General features: G+C 48.1%; 1 protein-coding gene across 4 annotated transcripts in view; it reads right to left on the bottom strand.

The window, feature by feature from the left end:
* The window catches only part of LOC143285975 (1-phosphatidylinositol 4,5-bisphosphate phosphodiesterase gamma-1-like), a 71,679-nt gene that overhangs the window by 26,453 nt on the left and 22,726 nt on the right, over positions 1-22,500 (bottom strand). For all 4 annotated transcript variants that reach the window (XM_076593432.1, XM_076593433.1, XM_076593434.1 and 1 more), the window contains 14 exons: positions 18,312-18,393; positions 17,441-17,515; positions 15,830-15,876; positions 15,402-15,450; positions 14,986-15,087; positions 14,221-14,336; positions 13,256-13,341; positions 10,300-10,420; positions 6,117-6,202; positions 5,228-5,310; positions 3,661-3,706; positions 1,940-1,995; positions 294-410; positions 1-20 (listed from right to left, as the gene is read on the bottom strand). The exon at positions 1-20 is cut by the window's left edge and continues 228 nt beyond it. In XM_076593432.1, the coding sequence (XP_076449547.1) occupies positions 1-20; positions 294-410; positions 1,940-1,995; positions 3,661-3,706; positions 5,228-5,310; positions 6,117-6,202; positions 10,300-10,420; positions 13,256-13,341; positions 14,221-14,336; positions 14,986-15,087; positions 15,402-15,450; positions 15,830-15,876; positions 17,441-17,515; positions 18,312-18,393 (1,086 nt within the window). The remainder of the gene's footprint in view (positions 21-293; positions 411-1,939; positions 1,996-3,660; positions 3,707-5,227; positions 5,311-6,116; positions 6,203-10,299; positions 10,421-13,255; positions 13,342-14,220; positions 14,337-14,985; positions 15,088-15,401; positions 15,451-15,829; positions 15,877-17,440; positions 17,516-18,311; positions 18,394-22,500) is intronic.

The following is a 22,500-nucleotide window of genomic DNA, read 5'->3' as shown; positions in this document are numbered from 1 at the left end:
TCCTCGTCACTCTCCACTTCCTGCCTCCCGGGACACACACACACACACACACACACACACACACACATACACACACACATACACACACACACACACACACACACACACAATCGCGCATATTAGTCATTATTATGACATTTGTACATATCCACAGCAAACAGAAAAGCAACGCCAAAAATGTGGGTGGGTGTGGGGTGGAAGTGGGATTTGGTTGTGTATGTATGTGTGTGTGTGTGTGTGTGTGTGTGTGTGTGACAGACAGACAGACCGACAGACGGACAGACAAGACTCACGTGGAAGTACTCGTCATAGTTGATGTCCTCCTCAGCATCCTCAAGCTCGTCATCGTCAGCGGCGTTGGTGTAGAAGAAGGTGCTGTCGGTCAGCCCCACAGTGAATTCCGACCACTTCTGTCAACAACACGTCACATACACTTCTGTCAACAACACGTCACATACACTTCTGTCAACAACACGTCACACTTCTGTCAACAACACGTCACATACACTTCTGTCAACAACACGTCACACTTCTGTCAACAACACGTCACACTTCTGTCAACAACACGTCACATACACTTCTGTCAACAACACGTCACATACACTTCTGTCAACAACACGTCACACTTCTGTCAACAACACGTCACATACACTTCTGTCAACAACACGTCACACTTCTGTCAACAACACATCACACTTCTGTCAACAACACGTCACATACACTTCTGTCAACAACACGTCACACTTCTGTCAACAACACGTCACACATACTTCTGTCAACAACACGTCACACTTCTGTCAACAACACGTCACAATTCTGTCAACAACACGTCACATACACTTCTGTCAACAACACGTCACACTTCTGTCAACAACACGTCACACTTCTGTCAACAACACGTCACACTTCTGTCAACAGCACGTCACACTTCTGTCAACAACACGTCACACTTCTGTCAACGACACGTCACACTTCTGTCAACAGCACGTCACACTTCTGTCAACAACACGTCACACTTCTGTCAACAACACGTCGCACTCCTGTCAACACGTCACATGTCTGTCAACGACATGTCACACTTCTGTCAACGACACGTCACAATTCTGTCAACAACACGTCGCACTCCTGTCAACAACACAGTGAATGGGGACCACTTCTGTCAACAACACGTCATATTTCTGTCAACAACACGTCACACTTATGTCAACAACACGTCATATTTCTGTCAACAACACGTCACACTTCTGTCAACGACACAGCATGACAGACTGTGCGCCATCAACAATACATCACAGTCCTGTTGACATCAACTGCCACTGGCATAAAATTGTAACAATATGTTGAAATATATACAGAGAGAGAGGGAAAGGGAGGGAGAGGAGGGAGAGGGAGGGACGGAGGGAGACAGACAGACAGACAGACAGAGAGGGGGTGGGGGGACGCGGTTACTCGAAATCTGTGTGTGAGACAGAGAGGGAGGCTGAGAAAAGAGAGAGACAGAGACAGAGACAGACAAACAGAGAGGGGGTGGGGGACGCGGTTACTTGAAAACTGTGTGTGAGACAGAGAGGGAGGTTGAGAAAAGAGAGACAGGCAGACAGACAGATAGACAGACAGACACAGACAGACAGAAAGAAAGACATAGAGACAGATAAAAAAGAAACGAGAGAGAGAATACTAGAGAGACGCATAGACAGAGACGCAGACAGCCAGCCAGACAGCCAGCCAGCCAGCCAGCCAGCCAGACAGACAGACAGACAGCCAGACAGACAGCCAGCCAGACAGCCAGCCAGCCAGCCAGCCAGCCAGACAGCCAGTCAGACAGACAGCCAGACAGCCAGCCAGCCAGCCAGCCAGCCAGCCAGACAGCCAGCCAGCCAGCCAGACAGCCAGGCACTCCCAGTTTCTAAGGCAGGGAGACAGAACGTCAGTTGCTCACCTGATCATCCGGGTCCTTCATCATCAGAGTTCCGGTTTTGCTGGCGTCCCGCTGCCCTGCACACGGCCACAGAACAGGTCATTGCTCCACTTTCACTTTCACTTTTACTTCCACTTTCACTTCTCAAGGAGGCGTCACTGCGTTCGGACAAATCCATGATCAACAAAATAACCCATCGCGCTTAGTCAGGCCTTGAGTGCAAGCATAAAATGGTGTGCATATCTGAGTGGATTTCTTCTACAGAATGTTTTCCCAGAGGACGACGCTTTTGTTGCCATCGGTTCTTTGTTGTTGTTTTTTTAGTGCGCCACATGTGTGCTGCACAAGGGACCTCGGTTTAACGTCTCATCAGACTGACTGGATGCTCAGACTGATTTTCCTGTCCAGCATGGGAGAAAGGGCGAGAGCGGGAATAGAACCCACACCCTCACGAACACTGCGTTGCCAGGTGAACGTCGTAACCACTTTACCACCTTCCCCCTTGACCTGATGTACGACTGGAGATAGCGAGTCCGCCAGGAAGCAACACAATCCCAGCGCACTAGTTCGAATCCCACATTCACCAGAGTTTTCTCCCCTTCCACTAGACATTGACGGGTGGTCTGGACACTAGTCATTTCGGATGAGATGATAAACCGAGGTCCCGTATGCAGCATGCACTAAACGCACGTTAAAGGACCCATGGCAACAAAAGGTTGTCCCTGACAAAATCACACAGAAAAATCCACTTTGATAGGGAAAACAAAAACACTTCCAGGCAGAAAGAAGTACAAGTGCTCTCACTATTGCAACACACTCACTGGGGAGAGCAGCCTGGATCTCACTATTGCGACACACTCACTGGGGAGAGCAGCCTGGATCTCACTATTGCGACACACTCACTGGGGAGAGCAGCCTGGATCTCACTATTGCGACACACTCACTGGGGAGAGCAGCCTGGATCTCACTATTGCGACACACTCACTGGGGAGAGCAGCCTGGATCTCACTATTGCGACACACTCACTGGGGAGAGCAGCCTGGATCTCACTATTGCGACACACTCACTGGGGAGAGCAGCCTGGATCTCACTATTGCGACACACTCACTGGGGAGAGCAGCCTGGATCTCACTATTGCGACACACTCACTGGGGAGAGCAGCCTGGATCTCACACATGTGACAAAAGAGTAATACAATGCAATACAACTCAATGCAGTACAATACAATACAACGCAATGCAATGCAACGCAATACAATACAATAAATACAATATAATACGATTTTTGTTAATGCACTATGTGACGGTCCACTGAAGAGAAACCACACAATTTCAGATTACCATTTTCTAACATGCAGTTGTTTCCCCTAGATTTCCCCAGTTGTTTCCAAACGTGTGTTCTTTTTGTTGCTGTTTTTTTTGTTTTGTTTTTTAAAAGAGGGTCGCTTTGTTCAACCAAAATGCCGGCGCACAGTGGCTAATGCTCTGTGTGTGTGTGTGTGTGTGTGTGTGTGTGTTCTTGTGGTCTGTGTGTTTGACGTATGACAGTAAAAGTGCTTTGAGAGGATTCGGAGCGCTGTATATAAATAATTGTGCACTATTCATTATCATCATTATCATTACCTTGTAATTATGCACCATTCCTTATAAACATTATCATCATCTTGTAATTATGCACTATTCATTATAAACATTATCATTACCTTGTAATTATGCACTATGCATTATCATCATTATCATTACCTTGTTGAAAGTCATCCGTGTCACCAGAACCTGCCAACTTCTTGTCCTGCAACACCACAAGTTCACAGTGTGATGGAGAGAGGAGGGAAGGGGGGATGGAGAGAGAGAGAGAGAGAGAGAGAGAGAGAGAGAGAGAGAGAGAAGGGGACAGAGAGTGGGGTGAGAGAGAGAGACGGAGAGAGAGGGTGAGGGAGGGAGGGAGAGAGAAAGAGAGAGGGAAGGAGAGATGGGGCAGAGGGGGAGGGAGGGAGGGAGAGAGAGGGGGAAGGAGGGAGAGAGGGAGGGGAGAGTGAGATGGTGAGTGAGAGAGACAGAAAGAGATAGGGGTAGAACGAGAGAGAAGAGAGAGAGGGGGAAGAAGGGAGAGAGGGAGGAGAGAGAGGGGGAGGAAGGGAGAGAGAGAGGAGAGAGAGGGGAAGGACAGAGAATTATAGAAAGGAGAGAGGGGGGAGGGAGAGAGAGAGAGAGAACAGAGTGAGGGAGATAGAAAGTGAAATGGGGAGAGAGTGAAGAGAGACACAGAGAGAGAAGAAAGGGGAGTGAGAAAGACAGGTAGAGAGAAGAAGAAATAAGGGAGACTGCAGGACAGAGAAAGAGAGGGACCAGAGAGAGAGAAAACAAAGAGAGGGACCACAGAGAGAGAAAACAAAGAGAGGGACCACAGAGAGAGAAAACAAAGAGAGGGACCAGAGAGAGAGAGAACAAAGAGAGGGACCAGAGAGAGAGAAAACCAAGAGAGGGACCAGAGAGAGGGGAAACAAAGAGGGACCACAGAGAGAGAAAACAAAGAGAGGGACCAGAGAGAGAGAAAACCAAGAGAGGGACCAGAGAGAGAGAAAACCAAGAGAGGGACCAGAGAGAGAGAAAACCAAGAGAGGGACCAGAGAGAGAAAACAAAGAGAGGGACCACAGAGAGAGAAAACAAAGAGAGGGACCAGAGAGAGAGAAAACAAAGAGAGGGACCACAGAGAGAGAAAACAAAGAGAGGGACCAGAGAGAGAGAAAACAAAGAGAGGGACCACAGAGAGAGAAAACCAAGAGAGGGACCAGAGAGAGGGGAAACAAAGAGAGGGACCAGAGAGAGGGGAAACAAAGAGAGGGACCAGAGAGAGAGAAAACAAAGAGAGGGACCAGAGAGAGAGAAAACCAAGAGAGGGACCAGAGAGAGAGAAAACAAAGAGAGGGACCAGAGAGAGAGAAAACAAAGAGAGGGACCACAGAGAGAGAAAACAAAGAGAGGGACCACAGAGAGAGAAAACAAAGAGAGGGACCAGAGAGAGAGAACAAAGAGAGGGACCACAGAGAGGGGAAACAGGACAGACAAAGGGAAGGAGAGAGAACATGGAGTGAGAGAGAGAGAGAAAACAAAGAGAGGGAAGAGAAAAAGAAAGAGACAGAGCTTCCGAGAAAGAGTGGGGATAGAGACACACACAGAGAGTCTGAGAGAGAAACAGAGACTGAGAGAGGGAGAGGGCGAGAGAGAAGATAGAGTGATACAGAGACAGATGGATTATAGAGACGGACAGAGAGAGACAGAGACGTAAAGACAGGCGTGATGACAGCGTACCTTGATAATGATCTTCCGTTTGAGTTGTTCTGGTGACGGCATCTCTGTTTCCTTGGGGTCCACTGGCTCCTTCAACAGTTCGTCTGTAACACACACACACACACACACACACACACGGATGTATCAAAGCAGTTAGTGGACAAATACCAGCAGTCAGATGGTCCACCATACAAAAGGGTGTGTTAAAAAGGTTACAGGTTAAAATATCCCATAGTCTGTTAGACCACGGGGGCCACTGTGCCTTGAGCTGGGCATTGGTTGGCAGGGCCCAGCTCTCTCTATCCGCCCTGTTCCCCAACCAAGTGAGGCAGCCATTCACACCTGGGTGGAGTGAGGGAAATCAAAGTGTTGAAGGACACAACAGCATACTGACCAAAGCCTGGAAAGATGTGTACACAGACACCAAAACAATGACGTGAACACAGACACCAAAACAGTGACGTGTACACACACACCAAAACAATGACGTGTACACAGACACCAAAACAATGTTTACACAGACACCAACACAATGACATGTACACAGACACCAAAACAATGACGTGTATACAGACACCAACACAATGACGTTTACACAGACACCAACACAATGACGTGTACACAGACACCAAAACAATGACGTGTACACAGACACCAACACAATGACGTGTACACAGACACCAAAACAGTGACGTGTACACAGACACCAACACAATGACATTTACACAGACACCAAAACAATGACGTGTACACAGACACCAAAACAATGAAAGATGTGTACACAAACACCACAAAATCATAATGAAGTGAGGGGGCGGGGAGGGGGGGGGAGTGGGGGCCGGGGGTCTCTTTCACACCTTGTGCATGCTGCAACATGACTTTTGTCGTGCTGCCATGCAGACTGACTGACCTTTGAAGATGTCCTGTAGAAGACTGGCCAGATAGCGCTGCTGAGGCAGAGACAGGTGGTTCTCTATAGACAGGATGATGGGGTACCTGCACAATAGACAGGGTGATGGGGTACCTGCACAATAGACAGGGTGATGGGGTACCTGCACAATAGACCTGACGATGGGGTACCTGCACAATAGACAGGGTGATGGGGTACCTGCACAATAGACCTGACGATGGGGTACCTGCACAATAGACAGGGTGATGGGGTACCTGCACAATAGACCTGACGATGGGGTACCTGCACAATAGACAGGGTGATGGGGTACCTGCACAATAGACAGGGTGATGGGGTACCTGCACAATAGACCTGACGATGGGATACCTGCACAATAGACAGGATGATGGGGTACCTGCACAATAGACCTGACGATGGGATACCTGCACAATAGACAGGATGATGGGATACCTGCACAATAGACAGGGTGATGGGGTACCTGCACAATAGACAGGGTGATGGGGTACCTGCACAATAGACCTGACGATGGGGTACCTGCACAATAGACAGGGTGATGGGGTACCTGCACAATAGACCTGACGATGGGGTACCTGCACAATAGACAGGGTGATGGGGTACCTGCACAATAGACAGGGTGATGGGGTACCTGCACAATAGACCTGACGATGGGATACCTGCACAATAGACAGGATGATGGGGTACCTGCACAATAGACCTGACGATGGGATACCTGCACAATAGACAGGATGATGGGATACCTGCACAATAGACAGGGTGATGGGGTACCTGCACAATAGACAGGGTGATGGGGTACCTGCACAATAGACCTGACGATGGGGTACCTGCACAATAGACAGGGTGATGGGGTACCTGCACAATAGACAGGGTGATGGGGTACCTGCACAATAGACAGGGTGATGGGGTACCTGCACAATAGACCTGACGATGGGGTACCTGCACAATAGACAGGGTGATGGGGTACCTGCACAATAGACAGGGTGATGGGGTACCTGCACAATAGACCTGACGATGGGGTACCTGCACAATAGACCTGACGATGGGGTACCTGCACAATAGACAGGGCGATGGGGTACCTGCACAATAGACAGGGTGATGGGGTACCTGCACAATAGACAGGGCGATGGGGTACCTGCACAATAGACAGGGTGATGGGGTACCTGCACAATAGACAGGGTGATGGGGTACCTGCACAATAGACCTGACGATGGGGTACCTGCACAATAGACAGGGTGATGGGGTACCTGCACAATAGACCTGACGATGGGGTACCTGCACAATAGACAGGGTGATGGGGTACCTGCACAATAGACCTGACGATGGGGTACCTGCACAATAGACAGGGTGATGGGGTACCTGCACAATAGACAGGGTGATGGGGTACCTGCACAATAGACCTGACGATGGGATACCTGCACAATAGACAGGATGATGGGGTACCTGCACAATAGACCTGACGATGGGATACCTGCACAATAGACAGGATGATGGGATACCTGCACAATAGACAGGGTGATGGGGTACCTGCACAATAGACAGGGTGATGGGGTACCTGCACAATAGACCTGACGATGGGGTACCTGCACAATAGACAGGGTGATGGGGTACCTGCACAATAGACCTGACGATGGGGTACCTGCACAATAGACAGGGTGATGGGGTACCTGCACAATAGACAGGGTGATGGGGTACCTGCACAATAGACCTGACGATGGGATACCTGCACAATAGACAGGATGATGGGGTACCTGCACAATAGACCTGACGATGGGATACCTGCACAATAGACAGGATGATGGGATACCTGCACAATAGACAGGGTGATGGGGTACCTGCACAATAGACAGGGTGATGGGGTACCTGCACAATAGACCTGACGATGGGGTACCTGCACAATAGACAGGGTGATGGGGTACCTGCACAATAGACAGGGTGATGGGGTACCTGCACAATAGACAGGGTGATGGGGTACCTGCACAATAGACAGGATGATGGGGTACCTGCACAATAGACAGGGTGATGGGGTACCTGCACAATAGACAGGGTGATGGGGTACCTGCACAATAGACCTGACGATGGGGTACCTGCACAATAGACAGGGTGATGGGGTACCTGCACAATAGACAGGGTGATGGGGTACCTGCACAATAGACCTGACGATGGGGTACCTGCACAATAGACCTGACGATGGGGTACCTGCACAATAGACAGGGCGATGGGGTACCTGCACAATAGACAGGGTGATGGGGTACCTGCACAATAGACAGGGTGATGGGGTACCTGCACAATAGACAGGGTGATGGGGTACCTGCACAATAGACAGGGTGATGGGGTACCTGCACAATAGACCTGACGATGGGGTACCTGCACAATAGACAGGGTGATGGGGTACCTGCACAATAGACCTGACGATGGGGTACCTGCACAATAGACAGGGTGATGGGGTACCTGCACAATAGACCTGACGATGGGGTACCTGCACAATAGACAGGGTGATGGGGTACCTGCACAATAGACAGGGTGATGGGGTACCTGCACAATAGACCTGACGATGGGGTACCTGCACAAAGGGCAGCCATAGTGTAGTGTAGTGTTGTGTTGTTCGGTGTGGTGTGATGTGGTGTGGTGTGGTGTGGTGTGGTGTGTGTCGTGTCGTGTTGTGTCGTTTGATGTGGTGTGATGTGGTGTGGTGTGGTGTGTCGTGGTATGTCGTGTTGTGTCGTTTGATGTGGTGTGATGTGGTGTGGTGTGTCGTGGTATGTCGTGTTGTGTCGTTTGATGTGGTGTGGTGTGGTGTGTCGTGTCGTGTCGTGTGGTGTGGTGTGGTGTGTCGTGGTATGTCGTGGTATGTCGTGTTGTGTCGTTTGATGTGGTGTGGTGTGGTGTGTCGTGTTGTGTCGTTTGATGTGGTGTGATGTGGTGTGGTGTGGTGTGTCGTGGTATGTCGTGTTGTGTCGTTTGATGTGGTGTGGTGTGTCGTGTGTCGTGTGATGTGGTGTGGTGTGGTGTGGTGTGGTGTGTCGTGTTGTGTCGTTTGATGTGGTGTGGTGTGGTGTGGTGTGTCGTGTTGTGTTGTGTCGTTTGATGTGATGTGGTGTTGTGTGGTGTGTCGTTTGATGTGGTGTGGTGTGTCGTGTTGTGTTGTGTCGTGTCGTTTGATGTGGTGTGGTGTGTTGTGTTGTGTTGTGTCGTGTCGTTTGATGTGGTGTGGTGTGTCGTGTTGTGTTGTGTCGTGTCGTTTGATGTGGCGTGGCGTGGCATTACATCACATAACATTGTATTGTATTGTATTGTATTGTATTGTATTGGTGAGTGTTGTGTTGTGTTGCTGTCTTGTGTTTCTTTGTACTGCACTTTGCAGCACGGTACGGTATGGTAAGGTACGGTATGGTAAGGTACGGTATGAAATGGTATGGCATGGTATAGTTGGGTAAGGTACGGTATGGTAAGGTACGGTATGAAATGGTATGGCATGGCATAGCTGGGTAAGGTACGGTATGGTAAGGTACGGTATGAAATGGTATGGCATGGCATAGTTGGGTAAGGTACGGTATGAAATGGTATGGCATGGCATAGTTGGGTAAGGTACGGTATGAAATGGTATGGGTATGGTATGGTATGGTACGGTATGGTAAGGTACGGTATGAAATGGTATAGTTGGGCACGGTACGGTATGGTAAGGTACGGTATGAAATGGTATGGCATGGTATAGTTGGGTACGGTACGGTATGGTAAGGTACGGTATGAAATGGTATGGCATGGTATAGTTGGGTATGGTACGGTATGGTAAGGTATGGTATGAAATGGTATGGCATGGTATAGTTGGGTACGGTACGGTATGGTAAGGTATGGTATGAAATGGTATGGCATGGTATAGTTGGGTACGGTACGGTACGGTACTGAAAGGCGATGCAATGTTGTGACGCGTTCTCCATGGGGAGAGCAGCCCGAATTTCACGTAGACAAATCTTCGGTGTTAATACAATACAATACAATACAATACAATACAAAGCGACACGACACAACCCAGTACAGTACACTACAATCATTTGTTTCTGAACAGAAAACGAAAGCCAGCCAATCAAAATCTTCAACACTTGTGCCGCCGCTTAGTGTTGCCGCTGCCAGAACAAGTCACGTGGAAGGGAACGTCAGGGGAGCTTACTCGGAGGTCTGCCAGGCGTTGTCCTTGATGACCTTGAGGACGTCAGCGACCTTGATTTTGGAGACGAGCGTCTTGCCGTGGGTGATGATGGGCTCACCGTCACTGCCATCAAAACAGTCCACTGCCACACACACACACACACACACACACACACACAGGTGTTCACTGTCATTATGTCTGTATTTTCATGTGATTGGTAAATTACTCACAAGGCTCAGAATTGGCACTCGGCAGTTACATTCAAACATTTAGGATTTCCGTACAGTCAGTGAGCTTGGAAATGTCATCTGCCGTTTTGGTCCAGATATTCTGGAAACTGGATTGCTTTGTGTGTGTGTGTGTGTGTGTGTGTGTGTGTGTGTGGTTGTGTGTGTGTGTGTGTGTGTGTGTGTGTGTGTGTGTGTGTGTGTGTGTGTGTGTGTGTGTGTGTGTGTGTGTGGTTTTTTGTTTTGTTTTGTTTTGTTTTTGTTTTGTTTTTTGTATTTTTATATGTCCGAAGTACACTGATTTGCTTGTGACGACTGTCAGGGCGGTATGGTGATGGTGGCGATGATGATGCCAGTGATGATGATGATGTTGATGTTGATGTTGGTGGCCGTGGCACAGATGATGAGCATGGTACGGACAGTGAGGCTGACGATGTCAGTGATAACTGTCATAATATGAATGGTGGTGACCGTGTTGTTATCATCATCATCATCATTGACAGTCTCCAAGAACTGCCTGAAAGCTTCCCCCAGGGCCTGCAGCATTCCCTTCCTCCAGAGGGAAACCCTGGTCACTGACCGCACCGCCTGCTGACTGGCTGTCTGCATGGAGTTCTGGTGACTGGCTGTCTGCATGGAGTTCTGGTGACTGGCTGTCTACATGGAGTTCTGCTGACTGGCTGTCTGCATGGAGTTCTGGTGACTGGCTGTCTACATGGAGTTCTGGTGACTGGCTGTCTACATGGAGTTCTGCTGACTGGCTGTCTGCATGGCGTTCTGGTGATTGGCTGTCTACATGGAGTTCTGGTGATTGGCTGTCTACATGGAGTTCTGCTGACTGGCTGTCTGCATGGAGTTCTGGTGACTGGCTGTCTACATGGAGTTCTGCTGACTGGCTGTCTGCATGGAGTTCTGCTGACTGGCTGTCTATATGGAGTTCTGGCTGTCTACATGGAGTTCTGGTGACTGGCTGTCTGCATGGAGTTCTGGTGACTGGCTGTCTACATGGAGTTCTGGTGACTGGCTGTCTGCATGGAGTTCTGCTGACTGGCTGTCTGCATGGAGTTCTGGTGACTGGCTGTCTACATGGAGTTCTGACGACTGGCTGTCTGCATGGTGTTTTGGCTGTCTGGTGATTGGCTGTCTACATGGAGTTCTGCTGACTGGCTGTCTGCATGGTGTTTTGGCTGTCTGGTGACTGGCTGTCTGCATGGAGTTCTGCTGACTGGCTGTCTGCATGGAGTTCTGGTGACTGGCTGTCTGCATGGAGTTCTGGTGACTGGCTGTCTGCATGGAGTTCTGCTGACTGGCTGTCTGCATGGTGTTTTGGCTGTCTGGTGACTGGCGGTCTACATGGAGTTCTGCTGACTGGCTGTCTGCATGGTGTTTTGGCTGTCTGGTGACTGGCGGTCTACATGGAGTTCTGCTGACTGGCTGTCTGCATGGTGTTTTGGCTGTCTGGTGACTGGCGGTCTACATGGAGTTCTGACGACTGGCTGTCTGCATGGTGTTTTGGCTGTCTGGTGACTGGCTGTCTGCATGGAGTTCTGGTGACTTGCTGTCTGCATGGAGTTCTGGTGACTGGCTGTCCACTGGAGTTCTGGTGACTGGCTGTCTATATGGAGTTCTGGCTGTCTACATGGAGTTCTGGCTGTCTACATGGAGTTCTGGCTGTCTACATGGAGTTCTGGCTGTCTGGCTGTCTGCATGGAGTTCTGGCTGTCTGGCTGTCTGCATGGAGTTCTGGCTGTCTGGCTGTCTGCATGGAGTTCTGGCTGTCTACATGGAGTTCTGGCTGTCTGGCTGTCTACATGGAGTTCTGGCTGTCTGGCTGTCTGCATGGAGTTCTGGCTGTCTGGCTGTCTGCATGGAGTTCTGGCTGTCTGGCTGTCTGCATGGAGTTCTGGCTGTCTGGCTGTCTGCATGGAGTTCTGGCTGTCTGCATGGAGTTCTGGCTGTCTGGCTGTCTGCATGGAGTTCTGGCTGTCTGGCTGTCTGCATGGAGTTCTGGCTGTCTGGCTGTCTGCATGGAGTTCTGGCTGTCTGGCTGTCTGCATGGAGTTCTGGCTGTCTGCATGGAGTTCTGGCTGTCTGGCTGTCTGCATGGAGTTCTGGCTGTCTGCATGGAGTTCTGGCTGTCTGGCTGTCTACATGGAGTTCTGGCTGTCTGCATGGAGTTCTGGCTGTCTGGCTGTCTGCATGGAGTTCTGGCTGTCTACATGGAGTTCTGGCTGTCTACATGGAGTTCTGGCTGTCTACATGGAGTTCTGGCTGTCTAAATGGAGTTCTGGCGTTTGAGGAGAGGCGTCTTCAGGACCTCGATCAGGCGTCAAACCCACAAAGAGTGGAGGAGAGAACTATCGTGCTGTTGCCTGCCCTCAGTACGGCCACGTCTGTTGCGTCTGCCTTTGGGCGGCGTCCTCATCTCCAGGGTCACTGACGTTTCCATCGTTCACCATGGATTTCGTTCACAAGGCATTAGTATCAACATATCGTTATCATTGTCATTACTGCTAGACAGCTGTTGAGCACGCATTGGTATCAGCATTACCGTTGTCTTTGTTGACAGACTAGCTGCTGAGCACACATTAGCATCAACATAATCATTATGGCAGACAGCTGGTAAGCACACATTAGCATCAACATAATCATTATGGCAGACAGCTGGTAAGCACACACTAATATCAAGATTGCAGACAGCTGTTGAGCACACACTATCAAGATTGCAGACAGCTGCTGAGCACACTCACACTCCAGACAGCGACAGCCCATACGCAGACAGCGGGCGTACATCTGCTCGTCAGAGGGCGCTGTCAGCTGATTGCCCGTCAGGTACCTGGTGACAAACAAAAAAGGTCAAGGCCAGTTAGGATGGACGGGGTTGAAAGATCAGGTGAAGGTCAGTTAGGATGGATGGGGTTGAAAGATCAGATCTTTGTGTGTGGGAGACGGGCACGCTCATTACAAATGCACAGACATATATCTGTGTCAGTTCTCTCTGTGGTAGAGAGCCAGTTGTATGCCTGTGTGATTGCAATGTCATCCCATTAGTACTCCTCGGATAGTACGACATTGGCGTAAGATTAAAACACTGTCAGGCTAACAAGCGATGACGCCAGGAAATGTATGGTGGCTTTAACTTGACATTGATGTCTCCTTTGACATATATTCAAGTTTCAGTTTTCATCTCTTACGTGAGCCTTTTCAACACTGTGTCCAACACACACACACACACACACACACACACACACACACACACACACACACACAGGGAGGGAGGGAGAGAGGAGTAAGGAGAATGAGGTGGAGAGAGGGAGAGAGGAGAGAGAGAAGGGACAGAGAGAGGGGGAAAGAGGGAAAAGAGGAGAGAGAGAGAGGAGAGAGAGAGAATATTGAGAGAAGAGAGAGAGACGAGAGAGGGGAGGGGGGGAGAGAGGGAAGTAGGAGAGAGAGAGATGAGATTGAGAGAAGAGAGAGAGAGAGGGAACAGAGGCGGGGAGAGAGAGGAGATTGAGAGAAGAGAGAGAGAGAGGGAAGAGAGGCGGGGAGAGAGAGGAGATTGAGAGAAGAGAGAGAGGAGAGAAAGGGAAGTGAGAAGGGGAGGGGGGGAAATAGGAGAGAGAGGGGGAAGAGAGGAGGGGAGAGACAGGAAAAATATAAGAGAAAGACACAGAGAGAGAGGGGGTGGGGAGGGTGTGGGGGAGAGAGGACTGACGTGTTGTGTGAGGACGAGATCCAGTAGTCAGTGAGAGGCTGGGTCATGTCCTGATGGACCGTGAACACCTCTGGCCTCACCACGCTGTTCATTGGGGAAAACAGGAAGTCTTCAAACTGAAACCACACCCAATGGGATACGTCAACATATATACATAGATAGACAGATAGACAGATAGATAGATATACGCATATTGCAGTCAGATTGTGGGACCAGTTATTTCATGAAAACCCTGAAATCTTTTAAAATTTGGTGTAAACACTGTGGCTATTAGAGTTTTTTTTTTAATCACTAAGAATTTAAGATATTAAATGAAATCACAATCACCACCACCACCACCAGCATCATCACCATCACCATCATCATCACCATCACAATCACCACCATCATCACCATCACTATCATCACAACCATCACCATCATCATGATCATCACCATCTCCATCATCATCATCATCATTACCATCATCACCACCATCACAATCATCATGATCATCACCATCACCACCATCACCATCATCATCGCCCTCACAATCATCATCATCATCACCATCCTCATCACCATCCTCCTCATCATCATCATCACCATCCTCATCATCACCATCACGATCACCATCATCATCACCATCATCATCACCATCATCATCATCACCATCACCATCACCATCATCACCATCATCATCATCATCACCATCATCACCATCATCACCATCATCATCATCATCCTCATCCTCCTCATCATCATCATCATCATCATCATCATCACCTCAGTCAGGTCCATGGCGATACTGGAGGACACCCGGGGCTCCTTGCCCTCAAAGAACTGGTCCAGGATTCCCTGGGCGTCAGCCTCCGTGCACTTCATCTCCTGGGGGCAGTGGTACAATACAACACAATGCAATACAACAATACAATACAATTTAATACAATTCAATACAACACAATACAACAATGCAATGCAATGCATTGCAATATAATACAACACAATGCAATACAATACAACAATGCAATGCAATACAATGCAATGCAACACAAGACAATACTATGCAATGCAACACAAGACAAGACAATACAATACAATGCAATACAATACGTGTACACAACATAATACGCGCGCGCGCATGCACACACACACACACACACACACAGCAGCACAATCCCAGTGAGGAAAGACACACTCACATTCTGCTCCTGTATGAGAAACTTGAGGAAGGTTCCTGGTGTGACACACCTGAAAGTAAACAACTGTCAACATGAGGACACCTCTGTGTGTGTGTGTGTGTGTGTGTGTGTGTGTGTGTGTGTGTGTGTGTGTGTGTGTGTGTGTGTGTGTGTGTGTGTGTGTGTGTGCCATTTCATCTAATTCTATTCATATACTGTCACACTAGGAATTTTTCATGAGAAAAGTAGACATGAAATTAAGTGAGCAACATTGCCGTATGCGTGAAATAAAACACACACACACACACACACACACACACACACACACACACACACACACACACCACACACACACACACACCACCATCACACCACACACACACACACACACACACACACACACACGCACGCACACACACACACACACACACACACACACACATACTCACAGCACTCCATTGTGTGTGACCGTGTAGCTTCTCATTCGTTTCATCACCTGCACACAACAACCAGTATCACACAACAACCAGTATCACACAACAACCAGTATCACACAGCGAGTGACCCATGACCCAGTATCACAACGAGCGACCCATGACCCAGTATCACACAACGAGTGACCCATGACCCAATATCACACAGCGAGTGACCCATGACCCAGTATCACACAACAACCAGTATCACACAACGAGCGACCCATGACCCAGTATCACACAGCGAGTGACCCATGACCCAGTATCACACAACGAGTGACCCATGACCCAATATCACACAACAACCAGTATCACACAGCGAGTGACCCATGACCCAGTATCACACAGCGAGTGACCCATGACCCAATATCACACAGCGAGTGACCCATGACCCAGTATCACACAACGAGCGACCCATGACCCAATATCACACAACAACCAGTATCACACAGCGAGTGACCCATGACCCAGTATCACACAGCGAGTGACCCATGACCCAGTATCACACAGCGAGCGACCCATGACCCAGTATCACACACCGAGTGACCCATGACCCAGTATCACACAACAGTGCCCCATGACACAGTATCACACAACGAGCGACCCATGACTCAATACCACACAACGCATGACCCAGTATCACATAACACATGACCCATGACCCAGTATCACACACCGAGTGACCCATGACCCAAGATCACGCAACACATGACCCAATATCACACAACGCATGACCCATGACCCAATATCACACAACACATGACAAAATATCACACAACACATAACACACGAGTGACCCATGACCCAATATCACACAATGCACGACCCATGACCCAATATCACACAACGAGTGACCCATAACCCAATGTCACACAATGCACGACCCATGACCCAATATCACTCAACCATGACCCAATATCACACAACACATGACCCAATATCACACAACACATGACCCATGACCCTATATCACACAATGAGTGACCCATGACCCAATATCACACAACACATGACCCATGACCCAATATCACACAACACTTGACCCGTGACCCAATATCACATAACACATGACCCGTGACAACATCACACAACACACGACCCAATATAACATAACGAATCACACAACACGTGACCATAATCAAATGAATGAATAAATGTGTGTGTGTGTGTGTGTGTGTGTGTGTGTGTGTGTGGTGTGCTGTGCTGTGGTGTGCTGTGGCATGTGTGTGCATGTATGTGTGCGTGCGTGCGTGTTTCCATATATGCGTTTGCTTATTTGTACGTGTGTGTGTGTGTGTGTGTGTGTGTGTGTGTGTGTGTGTGTGTGTGTGTGTGTGTGTGTGTGTGTGTGTGTGTGGTGACAGAGAGAGAGAGAGAGAGAGAGAGAGAGAGAGTGTGTGTGTGTGTGTGTGTGTGTGTGTGTGTGTGTGTGATGGTTTGGTGTGGTGTGGTATGTGTGTGCATGCATGTGTCCGTGCGTGCGTATTTCCACATATGCATTTGCTTATTTGTCCATGTGTGTGTGTGTGTGTGTGTGTGTGTGTGTGTGTGTGTGTGTGTGTGTGTGTGTGTGTGTGCAGCACTCACGTTCTGAGCTGTCATGATCTCCGTGACCACACTGACAAAGCTGCCATACTTGAGGGTGTCGCTGAGGCACAGTTGCTGCAAGACACCATGGACATGGCAACAGGATGACCACTACACACACTCCCTCACTCACAAAGGCAGAAAGAGAGAGGGAAAGAAGGAAGGAAGGAAGGAGGGAAAGAAGGAAGGAAGGAAAGAGGGAAAGAAGGAAGGAAGGAAGGAGGGAGGGAAAGAAGGAAGGAAGGAAGGAAAGAGGGAAAGAAGGAAGGAAGGAAGGAGGGAAATAAGGAAGGAAGGAAGGAAAGAGGGAAAGAAGGAAGGAAAGAAAGAAAGAAGGAAGGAAAGAAAGAAAGAAGGAAGGAAGGAAGAAGGAAGGAAGGAAAGAAAGAAAGGAAGACAGCCAGAAATAAAGAAAGAAAATGAGAAAGAAAGAGAAACCTACACGGGAAAGCTTCCCGACACACACGTGTACAAGATCCCACATTGAACAGATCGAACAGCCCGCTGTTTACCGGGCGGGGCAAAAAGCGGTCAGTCACGTAAAACCCCACTCATACATACGGGTGAACGTGGGTGTGAACTGTTGAGGGAGGGGGGGCGGAGGGGGAGACGGAAAAACCGATGGACTGACAACACTGCAGAGTGGACAGGAAAACCGTGTGCAGAGAACCAGGCTTTTGACACACAACCCACACACCTGGAGGAATGTGGTCAACAGTTCTTCTGTGCGGCGTCCTTAGGACTCTTCACAGAGAAGAAGAAGAAGAAGCAGAAGAAAAGAAGAAGAAGAAGAAGAAGAAAGAGGAGGAGGAGGAGCAGAAGAAGAAGGAGGAGGAGGAGCAGAAGAAGAAGAAGAAGCATAAGGACTGACCTGGATGATGGGAATGATGTCCTTCTTGGTTGCCTTCAGGCTCTTCTTCAGCATCCACTTACGGAGTTGCTCCACCGTCATCCTGCCACGTCACACCCACACGTCACATCACGTCACACCCACACGTCACTTCACGTCACACCCACACGTCACATCACGTCACACCCACACGTCACGCCGCGTCACATCTACATGTCACGTCGCGTCACACCCACACGTCACGTCACACCCACACGTTACACTACGTCAAACCCCACACGTCACGTCACACACACATATCCAGTGCCGTCACACCCACACGTCACCTGAGATCACGTCGTCACATGACGTCACAACACCCGATGACACCACATGACATCGAGTCACACCATATGAGGTCACAGGTCACTTCACACTACACGTCACACCACATGAGGTCACAGGTCACTTCACACTACACGTCACACCACATGAGGTCACAGGTCACTTCACACTACACGTCACACCACATGAGGTCACAGGTCACTTCACACTACACGTCACACCACATGAGGTCACAGGTCACTTCACACTACACGTCACACCACATGAGGTCACAGGTCACTTCACACTACACGTCACACCACATGAGGTCACAGGTCACTTCACACTACACGTCACACCACATGAGGTCACAGGTCACTTCACACTACACGTCACACCACATGAGGTCACAGGTCACTTCACACTACACGTCACACCACATGAGGTCACAGGTCACTTCACACTACACGTCACACCACATGAGGTCACAGGTCACTTCACACTACACGTCACACCACATGAGGTCACAGGTCACTTCACACTACACGTCACACCACATGAGGTCACAGGTCACTTCACACTACACGTCACACCACATGAGGTCACAGGTCACTTCACACTACACGTCACACCACATGAGGTCACAGGTCACTTCACACTACACGTCACACTACATGAGGTCACAGGTCACTTCACACTACACGTCACACCACATGAGGTCACAGGTCACTTCACACTACACGTCACACCACATGAGGTCACAGGTCACTTCACACAACACGTCACACCACCCGTCACGTGACGGTATGCCACACCAAATCCCCTTTCACACTTATTTCTGTTTATTGCTGTCTCTAAAGTCGCCCATTCTCTACCCACCCTCACCCCCTCCCCTCCCCCACCCCGCTGCTCTCCCTCTCTCTCTCTCTCTCTCTCTCTCTCTCCCTCTCTCTCTCTCTCTCCCTCTCTCCCTCTTTCTCTCTCTCTCCCTCTCTCCCTCTTTCTCTCTCTCTCCCTCTCTCTCTCTCTCTCTCTCTCTCTCCCCCTCCCTCTCCCTCTCTCTCCCCCTCCCTCTCCCCCTCCCTCTCCCTCTCTCTCTCCCTCTCTCTCTCTTTCCCTGTACTTTTGACCTCTTTCTAGGGGCCGGAGGCCTGGAGATTAAAGTTTTGTTCTTGTTCTTGTTCTTGTTCTCTCTCTCTCTCTCTCTCTCTCTCTCCCTCTCTCTCTCTCCCTCTCTCTTTCCCTGTCTCTCTGTGTGTGCTGTGGACCACATGATTGTAGAGATGTCTATCTGACTGTTCCACACAAACATCGCCCGCTGCTGACGCTGAGGAGAGTGAGGACAAGGCGGTGAAACACCATGGCGCCATCCACTGTGTCACTCACCTTCATCCAGTCCGTCAGGATATGTGTGTATATAGATATAGATATAGATATATAACAGTTGGTCCATAGTTGTTGGCGCCGTAATTCTCATGTCTCTTTGTGATAGTCGAGCTGGGTGTGTATCTGTTATTTAAACTAACTTTATTCAAAGAAACACCCATGCAGCTGTTCAACAAATCTATGGACCAGACAGAACAGACAATGAGTTTTGGAAAGAAGTCGTCCGAAATAAAGTACTAAGCAAAACTGTAAGTGTACTAACCCATAAAGAAGTCAACAGCAGCAACTTACACAGTCAGTTCATTTTCAATAATTCACTGAATACATTACCCAGAAAATTAAACTGTGTTCTTTCAGGAATTGGACAAGTCGGAAAAATGATTCATCACAAAGAAAATCGATTACTGAGAAGAAATACAGCACTTGCTCGGTACCAAGAAAGCAAATGAAGTTATTGGATACAACATTTCAATAAAGTAGATTCCCAAACCATGGGTCTGGTGGATCCAAACAGGAGAAATGGAGAAAGGTACATGTGAGGCAGGTCGGTACAACACAGAACAGAAAGGGATTGAATGTAGTGAGAACATGAAGTGTAACCAGAACCAACAACAGCAGTGACTCCATGTGCACCTCAGTTTTGGTGCAGAATATTGGTGTGAATATTGTCAGGTCAGTGTGCTACAGAGGAAAGACTGGTGAAAACAAACCATATTATTCATCACCCAATGGAATACTTGCACAATATTTTCCTGCAAATGTTATTCTAAACAAAATGGAAATCAAAGAAAACAACACATGCTCTTGTTGTATGGGCATAATTTACTGAACACGTTTTCTGCGTTATGTCCGACAGTACGGGGCTTCTGGGCACACATCGATGAAAAGATTTCTGGGCACACATCGAAGAAAAGATTTCTGGGCATATATCGGAGAAAAGATTTCTGGACATATATCGAAGAAAAGATTTCTGGACATATATCGGAGAAAAGATTTCTGGACATATATTGGAGAAAAGATTTCTGGACATATATTGGAGAAAAGATTTCTGGACACACATCGGAGAAAAGATTTCTGGACATATATCGAAGAAAAGATTTCTGGGCACACATCGAAGAAAAGATTTCTGGACATATATCGGAGAAAAGATTTCTGGACATATATCGGAGAAAAGATTTCTGGACATATATCGAAGAAAAGATTTCTGGACATATATCGAAGAAAAGATTTCTGGACACACATCGAAGAAAAGATTTCTGGACATATATCGAAGAAAAGATTTCTGGACACACATCGAAGAAAAGATTTCTGGACATATATCGAAGAAAAGATTTCTGGACATATATCGGAGAAAAGATTTCTGGACACACATCGAAGAAAAGATTTCTGGACATATATCGATGAAAAGATTTCTGGGCACACATCGAAGAAAAGATTTCTGGGCACACATCGCAGAAAAGATTTCTGGACACACATCGGAGAAAAGATTTCTGGGCACACATCGGAGAAAAGATTTCTGGGCACACATCGAAGAAAAGATTTCTGGGCACACATCGAAGAAAAGATTTATGGACACACATCGAAGAAAAGATTTCTGGACATATATCGAAGAAAAGATTTCTGGACACACATCGAAGAAAAGATTTCTGGACACACATCGAAGAAAAGATTTATGCAAAATTAAACATCAGATTCAAACTTGCAGCAAGTGATATTTTGTTAAAACTACATTTCTATTTTAGAAAGCCTTTGATTTCATAACTGTTAGTACCAAAGTACATTTCTATTTTAGAAGGCCTTTGATTCCATAACTTGTAGTGCCAAACTACATGTCTGTTTCATATTGCTTAGTGTTGATTTGATAGCTGATAGTACTAGACCCCATTTCTGTTTTACATTGCTTAGTGTTGATTTGATAGCTGATAGTACTAGACTCCATTTCTGTTTTACATTGCTTAGTGTTGATTTGATAGCTGATAGTACTAGACTCCATTTCTGTTTTACATTGCTTAGTGTCTCAGTATCGGGCAGTTAAAGCAGGTAGGCACACAGACACACAGGCACACAGACACACAGACCACAGACACACGAATGATGTGAATAGGACACATTCACCTATTCAACACGTACACCAGAACGTTGTAAACAACTGTCCAACATTAGTATAAAAAAAAATAATAAAAAATAAAAAATTAAAAATAAAACGACGTCCATCAGTATGGAGACACACAGACAGAGTTGTGAAAGGAAGGTTGACAGAGGAGAAAGAGGGGCGGCAGGGGACATGACTCTCCATCCCCTAAGAAAGGAAGATAACTGTACACACTCCCTCGTCAGCATCACACATGAACAACCAAACAGCTCGAACTGATCTTTTATGTGTGTTATTCTGTCTCTTTTATTTGAAGGCCATTGTTATGTGTGTTGTTGTGTCTCTTTTATTTGAAGGCCATTGTTATGTGTGTTGTTGTGTCTGTTATTTGAAGGCCATTGTTATGTGTGTTATTCTGTCTCTTTTATT

The sequence above is a fragment of the Babylonia areolata genome, chromosome 9 (assembly GCF_041734735.1).
Source record: "Babylonia areolata isolate BAREFJ2019XMU chromosome 9, ASM4173473v1, whole genome shotgun sequence".
Taxonomy (NCBI): Eukaryota; Metazoa; Mollusca; class Gastropoda; order Neogastropoda; family Buccinidae; genus Babylonia; species Babylonia areolata.
This window is presented reverse-complemented; position numbering and strand designations above follow the sequence as displayed.